Below are 18,084 nucleotides of genomic sequence, written 5' to 3' on the forward strand. Positions count from 1 at the left end.
TTACATTGTTTAATTTTTTCTGTATTTGTGTTTTAATTTTGCTGTAGGCTGATAATGACCTAGTACTAGGTCAAAACTAGTCCCTAATCAATTAAGTAATTTAAGCTCTTTATATTTTGTATTGAAAAGTTGGACCCTAATAATACATTAGTTTACTGTAAATTCAGAATATGCCATGTCAGCTATTTTGTTACATACACCTACCAAAATATGACTAATACCTTAAATGTTGTTGTAGATATTTTAATACTGCAATGACAGATTGTTGAAAACCACCCCGAAAACTCCACAAATCACATGGTGGCAGTATTATTTTGTGTCAATTACAGATAAAATTGTTAAAGTATCAAAGCCAAACTCTGGTCTGTTAAAAAGTAAGGTAGACAGTAAAAAATTTACTGAGATTGGAAGGTATAGCAACAGATGTTGTTGATAAGTAACTGAAGAAACATGAAGTGACAAAGGGCATAATTATACTCATATGGCAGGGTAAAGAGGGCATGGTTAAGTTGCCAAAAAAATATGCTGATGAAACTATACAAGTAGAAAGATCAGGGAATACAAAAAAGGAAATGATGAGAAGTTTTGTTTCATCTCCAAGGAAAACTCTGAAATGGTAGGGACTAAGCTGCTTCTTGTACAAAGTTAGTCAATACACATATCCTCTACAAAAATGGTAAAAGTAAAACCCATATCCATAGCAAAATTCAGAGAAAGTGTTGATACAAAACTCCTGAAAATAACAAAAAACAAGAGAGGAAAAGCTACGCCCGGACAGAGCATGGGCTCTCGCCAGACTTACTGCAAAGTGGTTACATACTGTCCAGTGTGTTAGAAGCAGCCTCATTACTACCAGCAATAAGTGTTGTGAAGAAACTGGTTACATACTGTCCAGTGAGTGTGAAGCAACCTCATTACTATCTGCAAGTAAGTGTTGTGAAGAAACTGATTACATACTGTCCAGTGAGTGTGAAGCAGCCTCATTACTGTCTGCAAGTAATTGTTGTGAAGACAGTGGTTATATACTGCGCAGTGTGTATGAAGCAGCCTCATTACTGTCTGCAAGTAAGTGTTGTGAAGACAGTGGTTATATACTGTCCAGTGTGTGAGAAGCAGCCTCATTACTGTCTGCAAGTAAGTGTTGTGAAGACAGTGGTTATATACTCTCCAGTGTGTGTGAAGCTGCCTCATTACTGTCTGCAAGTAACTGTTGTGAAGACAGTGGTTACATACTGTCCAGTGTGTGTGTGTGTGAAGCAGCCTCATTACTGTCTGCAAGTAAGTGTTGTGAAGACAGTGGTTATATACTGTCCAGTGTGTATGTGTGTGTGAAGCTGCCTCATTACTACCTGCAAGTAAGTGTTGTGAAGGAAGTGGTTACATACTGTGCAGTGTGTGTGAAGCAGCCTCATTACTGTCTGCAAGTAAGTGTTGTGAAGAAAGTGGTTATATACTGCCCAGTGTGTGTGTGTGTGTGTGTGTGTGTGTGTGTGTGAAACAGCCTCATTACTGTCTGCAAGTAAGTGTTGTGAAGACAGTGGTTATATACTGTCCAGTGTGTATGAAGCAGCCTCATTACTGTCTGCAAGTAAGTGTTGTGAAGACAGTGGTTATATACTGTCCAGTGTGTGTGAAGCAGCCTCATTACTGTCTGCAAGTAAGTGTTGTGAAGACAGTGGTTATATACTGTCCAGTGTGTGTGAAGCTGCCTCATTACTGTCTGCAAGTAAGTGTTGTGAAGACAGTGGTTACATACTGTCCAGTGTGTGTGTGTGTGTGTGAAGCAGCCTCATTACTGTCTGCACGTAAGTGTTGTGAAGACAGTGGTTACATACTGTCCAGTGTGTGTGAAGCAGCCTCATTACTGTCTGCAAGTAAGTGTTGTGAAGACAGTGGTTATATACTGTCCAGTGTGTGTGTGTGTGAAGCAGCCTCATTACTGTCTGCAAGTAAGTGTTGTGAAGACAGTGGTTATATACTGCCCAGTGTGTGTGTGTGTGAAGCAGCCTCATTACTGTCTGCAAGTAAGTGTTGTGAAGACAGTGGTTATATACTGTCCAGTGTGTGTGAAGCAGCCTCCTTACTGTCTGCAAGTAAGTGTTGTGAAGACAGTGGTTATATACTGTCCAATGTGTGAGAAGCAGCCTCATTACTGTCTGCAAGTAAGTGTTGTGAAGACAGTGGTTAAATACTGTCCAGTGTGTGTGAAGCAGCCTCATTACTGTCTGCAAGTAAGTGTTGTGAAGACAGTGGTTATATACTGTCCAGTGTGTGTGTGTGTGAAGCAGCCTCATTACTGTCTGCAAGTAACTGTTGTGAAGACAGTGGTTATATACTGTCCAGTGTGTGTGTGTGTGTGTGAAGCAGCCTCATTACTGTCTGCAAGTAAGTGTTGTGAAGACAGTGGTTACATACTGTCCAGTGTGTGTGAAGCAGCCTCATTCCTGTCTGCAAGTAAGTGTTGTGAAGACAGTGGTTACATACTGTACAGTGTGTGTGTGTGTGAAGCAGCCTCATTACTGTCTGCAAGTAAGTGTTGTGAAGACAGTGGTTATATACTGTCCAGTGTGTGTGAAGCTGCCTCATTACTGTCTGCAAGTAAGTGTTGTGAAGACAGTGGTTATATACTGTCCAGTGTGTGTGAAGCTGCCTCATTACTGTCTGCAAGTACGTGTCGTGAAGACAGTGGTTATATACTGTCCAGTGTGTATGAAGCAGCCTCATTACTGTCTGCAAGTAAGTGTTGTGAAGACAGTGGTTATATACTGTCCAGTGTGTGTGAAGCTGCCTCATTACTGTCTGCAAGTAAGTGTCGTGAAGACAGTGGTTATATACTGTCCAGTGTGTATGAAGCAGCCTCATTACTGTCTGCAAGTAAGTGTCGTGAAGACAGTGGTTATATACTGTCCAGTGTGTATGAAGCAGCCTCATTACTGTCTGCAAGTAAGTGTCATGAAGACAGTGGTTATATACTGTCCAGTGTGTATGAAGCAGCCTCATTACTGTCTGCAAGTAAGTGTTGTGAAGACAGTGGTTATATACTCTCCAGTGTGTGTGAAGCTGCCTCATTACTGTCTGCAAGTAAGTGTTGTGAAGACAGTGGTTATATACTGTCCAGTGTGTATGAAGCAGCCTCATTACTGTCTGCAAGTAAGTGTCGTGAAGACAGTGGTTATATACTGTCCAGTGTGTGTGAAGCAGCCTCAATCCTGTCTGCAAGTAAGTGTTGTGAAGACAGTGGTTATATACTGTCCAGTGTGTGTGTGTGAAGCAGCCTCACTACTGTCTGCAAGTAAGTGACGTGAAGACAGTGGTTATATACTGTCCAGTGTGTGTGTGTGTGAAGCAGCCTCACTACTGTCTGCAAGTAAGTGTCGTGAAGACAGTGGTTATATACTGTCCAGTGTGTATGAAGCAGCCTCATTACTGTCTGCAAGTAAGTGTCGTGAAGACAGTGGTTATATACTGTCCAGTGTGTGTGTGTGAAGCAGCTTCACTTGTTTTAATGAGGCCTGCAAGTAAGTATTGTAAAAGATTCTGGGTTGGGAAGCTGTGATGCCATGTTTCATCTGCTCTGCAGTAAGCATTCTCAAGACATGAAAGACTACATCAATGCAAGTATTATAAAAATTGTAAAAAGTATGATTAATGATTTTCTAAGCATAATTTCACAATTACAAAATAAAGTGTTAATTAAGGTCAATTTAATCTACACTTGTATTATTAATGAGGAGTTACAATTGGTCAGTACGCGTTACGGCTTGTTTCAAGCCATCATCAGCTGACAATGGTACCGAATAATTACTCTTATAAAGTAAAAACATGCATGAAGAACACACGAACCATTATGACGATGACTTAAAATTAATGTCACTTGAAAGCACTGGTATATCGTGTTAAAATCAGTGTACATTCTTAAAATAATTGACCCTTCATAGGAATTCTTAAAATTAATATTCCTTAACAAATGTAATGTTCGAGCACTGCACATGCATTTCGTGTTGCGTGAGCGAATCCTCCGTTGTACTATAAGCGCTCATTAGATCAATTAACATAAACGGAGGTGTGCATTTTCATGTGGTTGAAGTTAAGGAATATGTGTTGTTTATGGAATGGGGCTAAAAGAATATTAAATCACTGTACATCTTAGGAAATTCTTAAAACCGAGTACTTCTTGATTAACCCCGTCAGTGGTGGGTTCTGGCAGACATCGTATGCCATAAAAGTGAGGTTTCTTCAGATAAAATTATTTATTTATACAAAGCAAGGATTGAGTAACAATTATTAAGGGAACACATTCATATATTATTCAAGGTTAATAAAAACTTACTTTACACTCTTTTTATACTTTTTTTTACAGTAGGGTTGTGATATGATTTCATAAAATATTGGTGTTTTGAGAATAGTGTCCAGTGAGCAATACATTATTATTTCAGGCTTTTGTATTATTCCAATCAACAGCACTAAAGCAATAAACTGTCAAATTTCATAATAGTTTGTTTCATTCCAAAACTGTGCCCTTGCATTTAATTACAAGTTTTTCAATGCATTTCTAGCATACGAATTTTTTTCGGTTACTGTCAAGTTTTTTGCTATTTGTTTATCATCGCACCGACACAGATAGGTCTTATGGCGATGGTGGATAGGAAGTGGCCATGGCCTTCACTATGGTACAGCCTCGTGTGAAAATGGGAAAACACGGAAAAACATCTTCAGGGCTACCGACAGTGGAGTTCGAACCCTCTATCACCCGGATGCAAGCTCACAGCTGCGTGCCCCTAACAGCACGGACAACTCGCCCGATACTGTCAAATTTACAACTTCATCCATTAGAAACAGTTCAAAACAGTCAACCCCATTCACCTCTGGTAATAATCCAACCCTCACACCTGGATTTCCCATAAATGGAATTATATTAAGTTGCACACTATCCTCAGACTTACACTTTTTCCACACAAATGTATATTAAACATCTCCTACCATCACCTTAGTTTCTGACATTAAATCTTTTCACTTTCACTAGAAATACTAAGAATCTGAAGAATCAATAGAATCATTATCACTACTATCAGAAATACTTTGATGTAGTTCCTTTTTTTGCCTTCAGACAAACATCTCTTCTGTTTTGTGCTTGCCATTTATGTTTACCTCATCAGCTGGCCAGAGATTGTATATATAAAGTAGAGAAGATAAGGCTTATTTTAGGCCAGAGACTTCACGAATACAGCTGGAAACCCTCCCACCATCTGTTGAGAATGCTGGAAAACATTTTCCAAAGAGTTTGCAGTACCTGAGAAATTATTGGGCAATCACGAAATGAGCATTGCAGCTAAATGAGAATTTCTTGCGCGGTGATGTTATGGATAAATGTGCGCCACTGAAGAGATTGACAGAACATCCTGTTTGAAACACTGTGTTTCATTGAATGTAAAGGGCATATTGACTTTTTTAACAGAACGTAGTCCTTGATTTGATTCAATCCTTCAAGCAGAAGCAAAAATTAATAAACAGATGGTGAGAGATGTAGATATTAACTATGATGTGGTCAACATGTTGTTGACTTAACAAAACAGATTGTTGATTTGGATGATGTATGTTCTTGGAACAAACTGGATACCATCTTATCTTCTGATGTTCTGTCAATATGGCCCAAATTGTTCAAAATGATGAGTTTGGAAAGCAGATGAACGTCTGAAGATTTGAGATGATAATAAATACAGATGCTATGAGATTTTCTCTCACATTATTTTTGACTGTGATATTACTTCACAGTGATGAAAGCGATGTGACTATTCCCCCTCCTAGCTGAGTCTATAACTGTCGTGAGTAGAGCGATTCACATTTCAAGGGTAAGCACCCCCTCCCCTAGTCAGAACAAAGGTTCCTATGTGTCCATGCACGCTGCGTGAGAGTTTCTCTCATCGCGCGACTATTGACGTTGGTCTTATGTTGAAACGGAACAGGAAAATTACTTCCGTTGTACGCGTTAGTATTTGTATTATGAGCACTTCCTGTTTCTGAAAATGTTATTGTGTTCAGAAACCTTGCTTTTTACGTAAATATTACTAGATATAATGCATGTGTGAGATTTTATTTTTTACATCTTCAGGACGGAAGTTATTTTTATGTACACTGCATATGTTGTTTTAAGTAGTAATTTGTGTCTTTAATAAACAGCTAATCATTTCATTTTGTCCGGCTCCATGGCTAAATGGTTAGCGTGCTGGAATTTGGTCACAGGGGACCAGGGTTTGATTCCCGGCAGGGTTGGGAGTTTTAACAATCCTTGGTTAATTTCACTGGCATGGGGGCAGGGTGTATGTGTCGTCTTCATCATCATTTCACCCTCATCACAACGCGCAGGTCGCCTACAGGGGTCAAATCAAAAGACCTGCACCTGGCGAGTTGAACATATCCTCGGACACTCCCGGCACTAAAAGCCATACTCAATTTCATTTCATTTTTACCTAAAATATATAAGGTAGAACTTGCATTTCATTTCAGTAGTAAATTTCAGCCTTACGCTCCACAAAACTGTGAAAAATGTCTTATTTATTTTAATGTGAGAGAAAGTCTCATGCACGACCACTCACGTTACATTTCACAGGTTAAAGTGCAGATTGGAAACTCACTCAGGAGTTGTCCACAGCTTGTGAATATATGACAGTTTGACAGCTACTGTTGTCAGGCTATGAATTGCCATTATTGCAATGGGAAACTTTTAGCTTTTAGCAATTCTTGGGCAATATCACATCTATGAAGTAGCAGAAGAGATTATTACCGTCAAGTTACAGTTATTCACTGAACATCTCTCTACCAAATTTTAAGGTTTACAAAGAAAGTGAGGTGCCAGAAAGTTATCATGCAGGAAGTCACTTACATGTCAGTATAACTGGACCAAACCAAGATCACACTTGCCAACATGAAATAAGCATGCCATCACTTTACCCTCTCTACTCAGACTGACATTTCTCCTCTCAAGATGAAGAGCCACAAACTCTGAAATTTACAATGGACTGTGTTGAGTGTAGCAACAGACAAAGGAGTAAAACAGAATGATGAAAATCTCTCATTTCATCTCCAAATGCTGTTACTAAATCTCAGCCTTCATCAGGGTATTTGCTTTCAGACATGCTGTACTGACAGTAATCTGGCAAATTTATTTAACTACTATAGGTTAAATTCTAATTGATATACAATTACCTGGAATGACACTTACAAGTGAAGTATTTGTGGCTCCTTCAAGCCAGATTGGTTCCTCTTTGATCTCTACTTTGATGTCCATTTCACTCTGCAAATGAAGTAGTTAGAAAGTGCTGAAGTTGTAAATTGCTTCCAATGACCTTGCACTGAAACATGAGACAGAAAATATATCATTATTAACATATTTATTGTTGATATTTAGGTTATTAATCCATTGAATAAGCAACAAGGTTGTGGTTTTAAATGGTGGTCATAGCTATATGACCTGAAGTTTTACATGACTGTCGATATTGTGATCGTAGCTTTAGGACATCCAGTTTCTCAGGTCTTTTGATACAGTGATCACAGCAAAAGGGCCCCTAGTTTTACAAAACTTTTGATATCATGATCTTAACTGTAAGACCTTAAGTTTCCTATTAATGATCTCATGATCATTGCTATATGACGTATAGTTTTACATAGAACCAAATCTATTGGGACATGACAGTTCTTTTAAAAAATCACACATGCTTAATCAGGATCAGACTGCTGAAAACTTCATGAAAATCCAGTCATTAGGTACCCTCTTATTCACTCTGAACACACGGGCCCATATCCTGGTTTGAAGCAGCTCTCCATGAGACACTATCCTCATTTCCACATAAGCATAATGTCCTACACATACTCCAATCTGTTTTGCCAGGCACCTACCCACCATTTTTATCCTCTGAACTCCCTTTCGAAACCAACTGAACAAGTTTCCATTGTCTTGAGATGTGTTCTATCAATGTTTTCATTCTTAGGGTCAAATTCTCCCAGATACTTCTCCTCTTATCATTACATTTAACCGAGTTTGATGTATCCTTTACAGTGTGCACCCTTATCGAAACTCAGATGCGGGTTTTTAGATGATGTCGATAAATTAATCAGAAGTACAGTAAAGGAAATAATTGGTTTACCAACGGATTGTCCAGATTGTATGCTCTGCAGCTCAAAAACAGTTTTTGGATTGGGCATTATGAGAGTATCATGGGAAGCTTTCCTTCAACACATTAACATCTGTAACAGACTGAACTCTGTCGTTGACCCACTTCTGGTACAAACAAGAAATTTTCAACAAAGAATAAAGGAAAGTCTGAGAAGCCTTGGCTTCGCTCCCGATGAACAACCTAAGGTACAGACTCTTCGGAAGAAACTGAGAGATCAACCGTTTGAAACATGGAAAAAACTACCACGCCGTGGAAAACGTGTCTCGCATTTTTCAGAATGGACACAATCAAACACCTGGATTACAACGAAGAAAGGGCTTTCACCTTCCCAATGGAATAATGCCATTAAAATGAACTGCAATGTGATAGCAGTCTGAAGCATTCCCGGTATATGCCAAGAAAACCGTTGCCGTCACTGCAATGAGACAGAAACCCTCCCTCGTGTTCTTGGTTTCTGCTCGAAAGAGGAACTATTGAGAAATAACAGGCACCATAGGGTCAGGAGCAGTATTGCAGAACTTCTCAAAAAATCTGGCAGATTTGAAGTCTTTGAAGAAGTGCACTGTATCTCTAGTGATGCATCCAGTAAACATGCAGACATTGTTGTGACTGACAGGAAGAGAAACATCGGCGTTGTAATTGATCCAACAATAAGGTTTAAGAGTAACGGTTCACAGGCCAAAGAAGTTGATTCTGAAAAGAAGAGACAATACGAACCCTGTTTTAAGTACTTTGAAGAAAAGTATAACATACCCGCCAGTTGCTGGGAAGTGATTGGGTTACTCTTCGGTGCGCAAGGATGTCACAAAATTTTCAATGAATTTCTTCCTTCGTTTTGGTATTCCCATTTTGTATCTAAAAGATATTTGTTTAGATGTTTTACGAGATTCTTTGGCAACGGTAAATCATCATTTGTATGGTATGTGTAAAGAAAAATAAAGTTTTCGTGATCGGGGATAGTTGTAGGGCTACAATACAGGATTTTCAAAATTAAAAAAATATATAAGGTCATTTTATCCTAAGATAAATAGTACAAAAATAGATAATTTTATGCTGTTACCATATGGTACCCCTTGTTCTAAGGCAGCTGTCCCTTGTGGATTCTCTCTCTCTCTCTCTCTCTCTCTCTCTCTCTACATATATATATTTCTTTATCTGTGACTCATTTTAACCAGAAGACAACTTTTAATAACACCACATTTTAAAGACTTCAATTCTGTTTCTTCTAGCACCAGTTATTATTCACTCTTTACTGAACTCCACACTGAATATAAAAATAATATTTAAGTATTTCAATCTGTTGAACTCAATATAAAAATGTCAAAAGCACTGCTATCAGCTCATTTTATGTTTGTACATGCAGGCAGCTTGTTTGTTACACCCACATCTGAGTGTAGAGATAGTTGCGAAGAAAACGACTACCTTGTTGCCGTAAGGACTATTCAAAGTCTGTTGCTACATAGGGTTTGATAAACATATACCTTCTGTTCGACAGACTGAAAAACTTAGAAGTTCTTTTGACCAAGTCAACACTCAAGAGCAAATCTTCCATGTTCTCAAGCCATAATTAGCGTCATTAAAATATCTTTCTCATACGAATTTCTATGCCAGAAGTGAAGAAATTCCTTTTCATAACACAGGACTACATAAAACTTCAGTATGCTCAATGGGTGAGAGTTCTATGCACAGGCCAGAAAGGAAAATCCTCTCTTGTTGTTCGTGCCTCACTCACTTGTTCTGACAATGGCTATTAACAAAGTACACTTTCTTAACTGATCTACAGATATCCTGACTGATGACACAAGCTAGGGGTGCTAGGTGGAGATCCTCGCATGTTAGATGATTGGTCTAGGTGTATCAGACATTTTGTTGTTCATCAGGCAGTAATGAAACCTGTTTGCTCTGAATTCTGGGAGTGATTTTAACCAATAGCTGGCTACATTGAAAAGGTGATATTTTACTACAAATGTAAAAGTGCTTATTACGATGGGTGGGTTGGTCCCTGTAATATGAGGTAACATTTGACTTGATAATGTGGGGGACAAAACTAAAATGTAACACTGGTTATTCTCTCAGTATATTACTGCTTTTAGCCAGAAGTCATTTTATACACTGGGAATTCAGGAAATATCTTGTGAAATACAGACAGCCTACTTTTATACCGTACATAAATAAAAAGGCAGGAGTCAATATTGGCAATCAACTGCATATAGCCCTTGTGAGATGCTAATATGGTACAGGAGAATCTCCAAAATAAAACTTATATACCAACAAATTATTCAAAAATGCAGGTTATCTTACAGACAACCTAAAAGGTACAATTCTCAAGATTTCAAACGTCGAACATTACTCCTAACATCTTTTGCAGCCTACCAGGATAAATATTCATTGTGTCCTTCTTAATTGAATACACAGATATATAACAAATCTATACAATAATTAAAATTATACACTAAATATTGTCATCTCTTTCCATATAATATACAATACAATCACTACTGATCTGCATTTAGGGCAGTCGCCCAGGTGGCAGATTCCCTATCTGTTGTTTTCCTAGCCTTTTCTTGAATGATTCCAAAGAAATTGGAAATTTATTGAACATCTCCCTCGGTAAGTTATTCCAATCCCTTACTCCCCTTCCTACAAATGAATATTAGCCCCAATTTGTGCTCTTGAATTCCAATTTTATCTTCATAATGTGATCTTTCCTACTTTTAAAGACACCATCCGTGGTTCATGTTTGTGAGTTACTGCAGTCACGTCCTAGTTCGTGAACCAAGGGCAATGGCTGAGTGGCCTAGTAAGTCATCCTGAGAGTCGGGATACCAGCTGCTATGGAATGGGAGTGGGCATCTCGGACATATTCTGAGTCATGGCCCTCCTTGTGCTCAGACGGCTAGGACTATACAATTCACCGGTGGTCCATAACCCGTTAGAGGAGAGATCCTCACTTGGACTATGCGCAAGTAGGGCAGCATCCTGCTTCATGAATTTACCGAGCTCAGAACATTTTAAGCAGGCCTCGGACCTACGGGAGTAATGGAGTCCCACTCTCATTTGACAAGCGAGGGACTCCTTGGAAACAACTTGGGTGAATAAAATGAAATACGATGGGGAGCTATCAATATTAATGGGGCTCATGGAAGAAAGAAAGTAGAACTGACTGAGTCAGCAAAGAGGATGCATGTGGATGTGCTAGGAGTAAGTGATATTCAGGTAAGGGGAGATAACAAGGAAGAGATAGGAGATAATAAAGTGTATTTGATGGGTGTAAAGATCGGGAAGGGCAGAGTCTGGGGTAGGGCTCTTTAACAGGAATAACATTGCACGCAACATAGTTTCTGTTAGGCACGTAAATGAGCGAATGATGTGGGTAGATTTGTCAATTGGAGGAATTAGGACTAGAATTGTCTCTGTGTAGTCACCATGTGATGGTGCAGATGAGGATGAAGTTGACAAGTTTTATGAAGCATTGAGTGACATCGTGGTCAGGGTCAACAGCAAGGATACAATAGTGCTAATGAGCGATTTCAATGCGAGAGTTGGGAATAGAACTGAAGGATATGAAAGGGTGATTGGTAAATGTGGGGAAGATATGGAAGCTAATGGGAATGGAAAGCGTTTGCTGGACTTCTGTGCTAGTATGGGTTTAGCTGTTACGAATACATTCTTCAAGCATAAGGCTATTCACCGCTACACATGGGAGGCTAGGGGTACCAGATCCATAATAGACTATATCTTAACAGACCTCGAATTCAGGAAATCTGTTAGGAATGTACGAATTTTCTGCAGATTTTTCAATGATACAGACCACTATCTGATCTGTAGTGAACTAAGTATCTCTAGGCCTAGGGTAGAGAAAGTGAAATCTGTCTGCAAACGAATAAGGATAGAAAATCTCCAGGACAAGGAATTTAGACAGAAGTACATGGATATGATCAGTGAGAAGTTTCAAACAGTAGACAGTAAGCAGGTTCAGAATATAGCAACTGAATGGGTGGCATACAGGGATGCTGTAGTAGAAACAGCAAGGGAATGCCTAGGAACAACTGTGTGTAAAGATGGGAAAAGGCGAACATCTTGGTGGAATGATGAAGTGAGAGCAGCCTGTAAATGTAAAAAGAGGGCTTATCAGAAATGGCTCCAAACAAGGGCCGAGGCAGACAGGGATTTGTACGTAGATGAAAGAAACAGGGTAAAACAAATAGTTATTGAATCGAAAAAGAAGTCGTGGAAAGATTTTGGTAACAACCTGAAAAGGCTAGGTCAAGCAGCAGGGAAACCATTCTGGACAGTAATAAAGAATCTTAGGAAGGGAGGGAAAACGGAAATGAGCAGTGTTTTGAGTAATTCAGGTGAACTCCTAATAGATCCCACGGAATCACTGAAGAACTGGAGCGAATATCCTGGTGGTGTTGCTAACAGCCAAGCTCATGGGGAGGAGGAAAATGATGTTGGTGAAATTATGCTTGAGGAAGTGGAAAGGATAGTAAATAAACTCCATTGTCATAAGGCAGCAGGAATAGGTAATTAGACCTGAAATGGTGAAGTATAGTGGGAAGGCAGGGAAGAAATGGCTACACAGAGTAGTAAGATTAGCATGGAGTGTTGGTAAGGTATCTTCAGATTGGACAAAAGCAGTAATTGCACCTATCTATAAGCAAGGGAACAGGAAGGATTGCAACAACTATCGAGGTATCTCATTGATTAGTATACCAGGCAAAATATTCACTGGCATCTTGAAAGGGAGGGTGTGATCAGTCATTGAGAGGAAGTTGGATGAAAACCAGTGTGGTTTCAGACCGCAGAGAGGCTGTCAGGATCAGATATTCAGTACGCGCCAGGTAATTGAAAAATGCTACGAGAGGAATAGGCAGTTGTGTTTATGTTTTGTAGATCTAGAGAAAGCTTATGACAGGGTACCAAGGGAAAAGGTGTTTGCCGTACTGGGGGACTATGGAATTAAAGGTAGATTATTAACATCAATCAAAGGCATTAATGTTGACAATTGGGCTTCAGTGAGAACTGATGGTAGAATGATTTCTTGGTTCAGGGTACTTACAGGGGTTAGACAAGGCTGTAATCTTTCACCTTTGCTGTTCGTAGTTTACATGGATCATCTGCTGAAATGTATAAAATGGCAGGGAGGGATTCAGTTAAGTAAAAATGTCTTAAGCAGTCTGGCCTATGCTGACGACTTGGTCTTAATGGCAGATTGTGCCGAAAGCCTGCAGTGTAAAATCCTGGAACTTGAAAATAGGTGCAATGAGTATGATATGAAAATTAGCCTCTCGAAGACTAAATTGATATCAGTAGGTAAGAAATTCAACAGAACTGAATGTTAGATTGGTGATACAAGGCTAGAACAGTCGATAATTTCAAGTATTTAGGTTGTGTGTTCTCCCGGGATGGTAATACAGTAAGTGAAATTGAATCAAGGTGTCGTAAAACTAATACAGTGAGCTCGCAGTGGCGATCAACAGTATTCTGTAAGAAGGAAGTCAGCTCCCAGACGAAACTATCTTTACATCGGTCTGTTTTCAGACCAACTTTGCTGTATGGGAGCAAAAGCTGGGTGGACTCAGGATATCTTATTCATAAGTTAGAAGTAACAGACATGAAAGTAGCAAGAATGATTGCTGGTACAAACAGGTGAAAACAATGGCAGGATGGTACTCGGAATGAGGAGATAAAGGCTAATTTAGGAATGAACTCGAGGGATGATGCTGAACGCATAAACAGGCTTCAGTGGTGGGGTCAGCTGAGGCGAATGGAGGAGTATAGGTTACCTAGAAGAATAATGGACTCTGCTATGGAGGGTAAGAGAAGTAGAGGTAGAGCAAAACGATGATGGTTAGACTCGGTTTCTAATGATTTAAAGATAAGAGGTATAGAACTAACGGCCACAACACTAGTTGCAAAGCGAGGATTGTGGCGACGTTTTGTCAATTCACAGAGGCTTGCAGACTGAACGTTGAAAGGCATACCAGTCTATAATGATAATGTATGTATGTATGTATGATCCAGACTTATTCGTCTACTGATGTCCTCCCACGCCAACTCTCCAATGACAGCTTGGAACATACCACATAGTTAAGCAGCTCGTCTCCTTTCTCCCAAATATTCCCAGCCCAACTTTACAACATTTTTGTAACGCTACTCTTTTGTCGGAAATTGCCCAGAACAAATCGAGCTGCCTTTCTTTGGATTTTTTCCAGTTCCTGAACCAAGTAATCCCCGTAAGGGTCCCATACACTGGAACCGTACACTAGTTGGGGTCTCACGAGAGACAAATATGCTCTCTCCTTTACATCCTTACTACAACCCCTAAATACTCTCATAACCATGTGCAGAGATCTGTACCCTTTATTTACAATTCATTTATGTGATTACCCCAAGATATTTCCTTATAATAATACCTAGGTATTTACAATGATCCCCAAATGGAACTTCCACCCCATCAACGCAGTAATTAAAACTGAGAGGACTTTTCCTATTTGTGAAACTCACAACCTGACTGTTATCCCCGTTTATCAACATACCATTGCCTACTGTCCATCTCATAACATTATCAAGGTCATTTTGCAGTAGCTCACAATCTTGTAACTTATTTATTACTCTGTACAGAATAACATCTGCAAAAAGCCATATCTCTGATTCAACTTCTTTACACATATCATTGATATATATATATATATATATGAAAACAAAGGTCCAATAATACTGCCTTGGGGAATTCCCCTCTTAATTTTTACAGGGACAGATAAAGCTTTCCCTACTCTAATTCCATGAGTTCTATTTTCTAGAAACTGAGCAACTCATTCAGTCACTCTTTTGTCAAGTCCAATTGCACTCATTTTTGCCAGTAGTCTCCCATGATCTACCCTATCAAATGCCTCAGACGGGTCAATCGTGATACAGTCCATTTGACCTCCTGAATCCAGGATATCTGCTACATCTTGTTGGAATCCTGCAAGTTGGGCTTCAGTGGAATACCCATTCCTAAACCCAAACTGCCTTCTATCAAACCAGTTATTAATTTTGCAAACATATCTTATATAATCAGAAAGAATGCTTTCCCAAAGCTTACATACAATGCATGTCAAACTGATTGGCCTGTAATTTCCAGCTTTATGTCTATCACCCTTTCCTTTATATACAGGGGCTACTATAGCAACTCTCCATTCATTTGGTAAAGTTATTTCATGCAAACAATAATCAAGCAAGTACTTCAGATATGGTACTATACTATATCCCAACCCATTGTCTTTAGTATATCCCCCAAAACCTTATTCATTCCAGCTGCTCTTCTAGTTTTCAACTTTTGTATCTTACTGTAAATGTCATTGCTGTCATAGGTAAATTTTAATACTTCTTTAGTATTAGTCACCTCCTCTATCTGGACTTTATCCTTGTAACCAACAATCTTTACATACCGCTGGCTGAATACTTCTGCCTTTTGAAGATGCTCATTCATTAATGATTCCTGGAATGTCCTCCTTGGAACCTGTTTCTGCTTTAAAGTACCTATACATACTCTTCCATTTTTCATTAAAATTTGTATGACCACCAATTATGCTTGCCATCATGTTATCCTTAGCTGACTTCATTGCTAGATTCAATTTCCTAGTAAGTTCCTTCAATATCTCCTTACTTCCACAGCCATTTCTAACTATTTCCTTCCAACCTGCACCTCCTTCCTAGTCTCTTTACTTCCCTGTTATAATATAGTGGATCTTTACCACTCCTTACCACCTTTAAAGGTATAAACCTATTTTCACATTCCTCAACAATTGCTTTAAACTCATCCCAGAGTCTGTTTACATTTTTTATTTACTGTTTTCCACCGATCATAGTTACTTACTAAAAACTCCCTCATGCCTGTTTTATTAGCCATATGGTATTGTCTAACAGTCCTAATTTTAATCTCTTCCTTTCTTTCACATTTATTTTTAAAAACGCATAAACAGCTTCGTGATCACTAATACCATCTATTACTTTGGTTTCTCTACAGAGCTCATATGGTTTTACCAGCACCACCTCCAGAATATTCTTCTCTCCAGTTGGTTCCATCACTTTCTGAATCAGGTGCCCTTCCCGTATTAACTTATTTGCCATTGCTTGGTCATGATTCCTGTCGTTCGCATTACCTTCCCAATTGACATTTGGTAAATTGAGATCACCGCTACAATCACGTTTCTTTCCTTACCGTTTTCCACATAGTTGATTATCTTATCAAATAATTCTGAAGCAGTTTAAGCGCTACCCTTCCCCGATCTGTACACTCCAAAGACATCAAGTTGCCTATTATCTTTACAGATGAGCCTTACCCCTGTTTGTCATCTTTAACTTTTTCATAGCTTACAAATTCTACTTTCACAAGAATTAATACTCCCCCTCCTACCATTCCTATCCTATCTCAACGATACACCCTCCAGTGCCGTGAGAAAATGTCTGCATCCATTATATCATTTCTCAGCCATGATTCAACTCCTATTACAATATCTGGCAAGTATATATCTATTGAATTACATAATTCTTTCCTTTCCTTTCTTTACAATACTTCTACAGTTAGCACTAACAGTTTTATGCCATCCCTACTTGATTTACAGTTCCCCGTTCCCTTAACACTGCTCCCTAGGCCACCCTGTTTCCCTGAATGTACCTCCCTATAACCCTTCTAAACAAATTTCCTATTTTATATGTAGCACTGCGGTTTAAGTGAAGGCCATCTGAGCGCAGATCCCTATATCCTACCAACCCATTAGAATCTAGAAATTTCATTCCCAGTTTCCCACATACCCACTCCATAGTCTGATTTAAATCCCCAATCACCTTGCAGTCAATATCCCTCCTACACAGTATTCCACTGATACCAATCTCTGCTTCCTTAAACTTCACCTGTGCTGCATTTACCAGATCCCACACATCCCCAACTATGTTGGTACTTATACCTGCTTGTCTTACGTTGTTAGTACCAACGTGAAACACTGCCACCTTCTCCTTTCCTCCCTCCTCCTCCTCTTCTACTTTCCTCAACATCTGCCTCAACCTAATTCCTGGAAACACTCCACCCTGGTACGCTTTCCTCCACTCACTTTCCCGACATGTCTAACGATGGAATCCCCCAAAATTATCATCGTCAATTATTCACACTTCAGAAAAATTCCATACAGTTGAACTTGGATATGCATTGTAACAAGACACGAGGCTATAATTTTCCAAAATGAAGCTAGTTATGTGGGTATAAAAGTTTAATGCTTAACCAAAAAACAAAATCGTGCACAGTAGGCTATGCTATATATCTGTTGTGATCTAAAAGCTTTATAAGTTGAGAACACAGTGTAAAATGATAGAAACGAATTCATTAATTAAGGGAAGTAACACAATTAACAGGCACCTTATAAACCTACTGCAACATAGTAACTACATACCTTCCACTTCGAAACCAAACCGGATATTGTGATGTAGGTGAATAACCTGGTATCACGTAAATCAAACACTTGATGAACAAATTTGATTTGTATCAGAACAGGGTGACCACCTCCAGAGTACGCGGACACTTAGTGAAAGAAAGCACAGAGTACGATACATCTACAATGTCCCGCTATGTCTAGCCTACGTCGACTACTACAAAGTAGTGATGTGCGCGAGTGATGCCTGGAATCGCGATACTCGACTCTTTCGAGTTCAGGCTCGGGCTCGTTTCGCTTGCGAAGACTCGATGACAGCGTGACGTCACGTTCGCTCTCTCCCGCTCTTGGATGAATGGAGCATGCAGTACAAGTGGTCGCTGAGGTTTTATGGGATTGCGGTAGACCGGTACGATATAAATATTCTTAATGAGTGATCAAAAAAAATATTCTGAATTTTATGATGGCTTGCGAAAAATAATACTACAACTATATACGCA

The 18,084-nt window shown here is 39.2% G+C and overlaps 1 protein-coding gene across 1 annotated transcript in view; it reads right to left on the bottom strand.

Moving 5' to 3' along the window:
- The window catches only part of LOC136866898 (uncharacterized), a 120,332-nt gene extending 102,539 nt beyond the window's left edge, over positions 1 to 17,793 (bottom strand). Inside the window, exons 1-2 of the mRNA XM_068226891.1 lie at positions 17,606 to 17,793; positions 7,220 to 7,349 (exon numbers count right to left, since the gene is read on the bottom strand). Of these exons, the coding sequence (XP_068082992.1) occupies positions 7,220 to 7,285 (66 nt within the window). The 5' untranslated portion in view covers positions 7,286 to 7,349; positions 17,606 to 17,793. The remainder of the gene's footprint in view (positions 1 to 7,219; positions 7,350 to 17,605) is intronic.
- Between the last annotated feature and the right edge of the window lie 291 nt (positions 17,794 to 18,084).

Source organism: Anabrus simplex, chromosome 3 (genome assembly GCF_040414725.1).
Source record: "Anabrus simplex isolate iqAnaSimp1 chromosome 3, ASM4041472v1, whole genome shotgun sequence".
In the NCBI taxonomy this organism is placed as follows: Eukaryota; Metazoa; Arthropoda; class Insecta; order Orthoptera; family Tettigoniidae; genus Anabrus; species Anabrus simplex.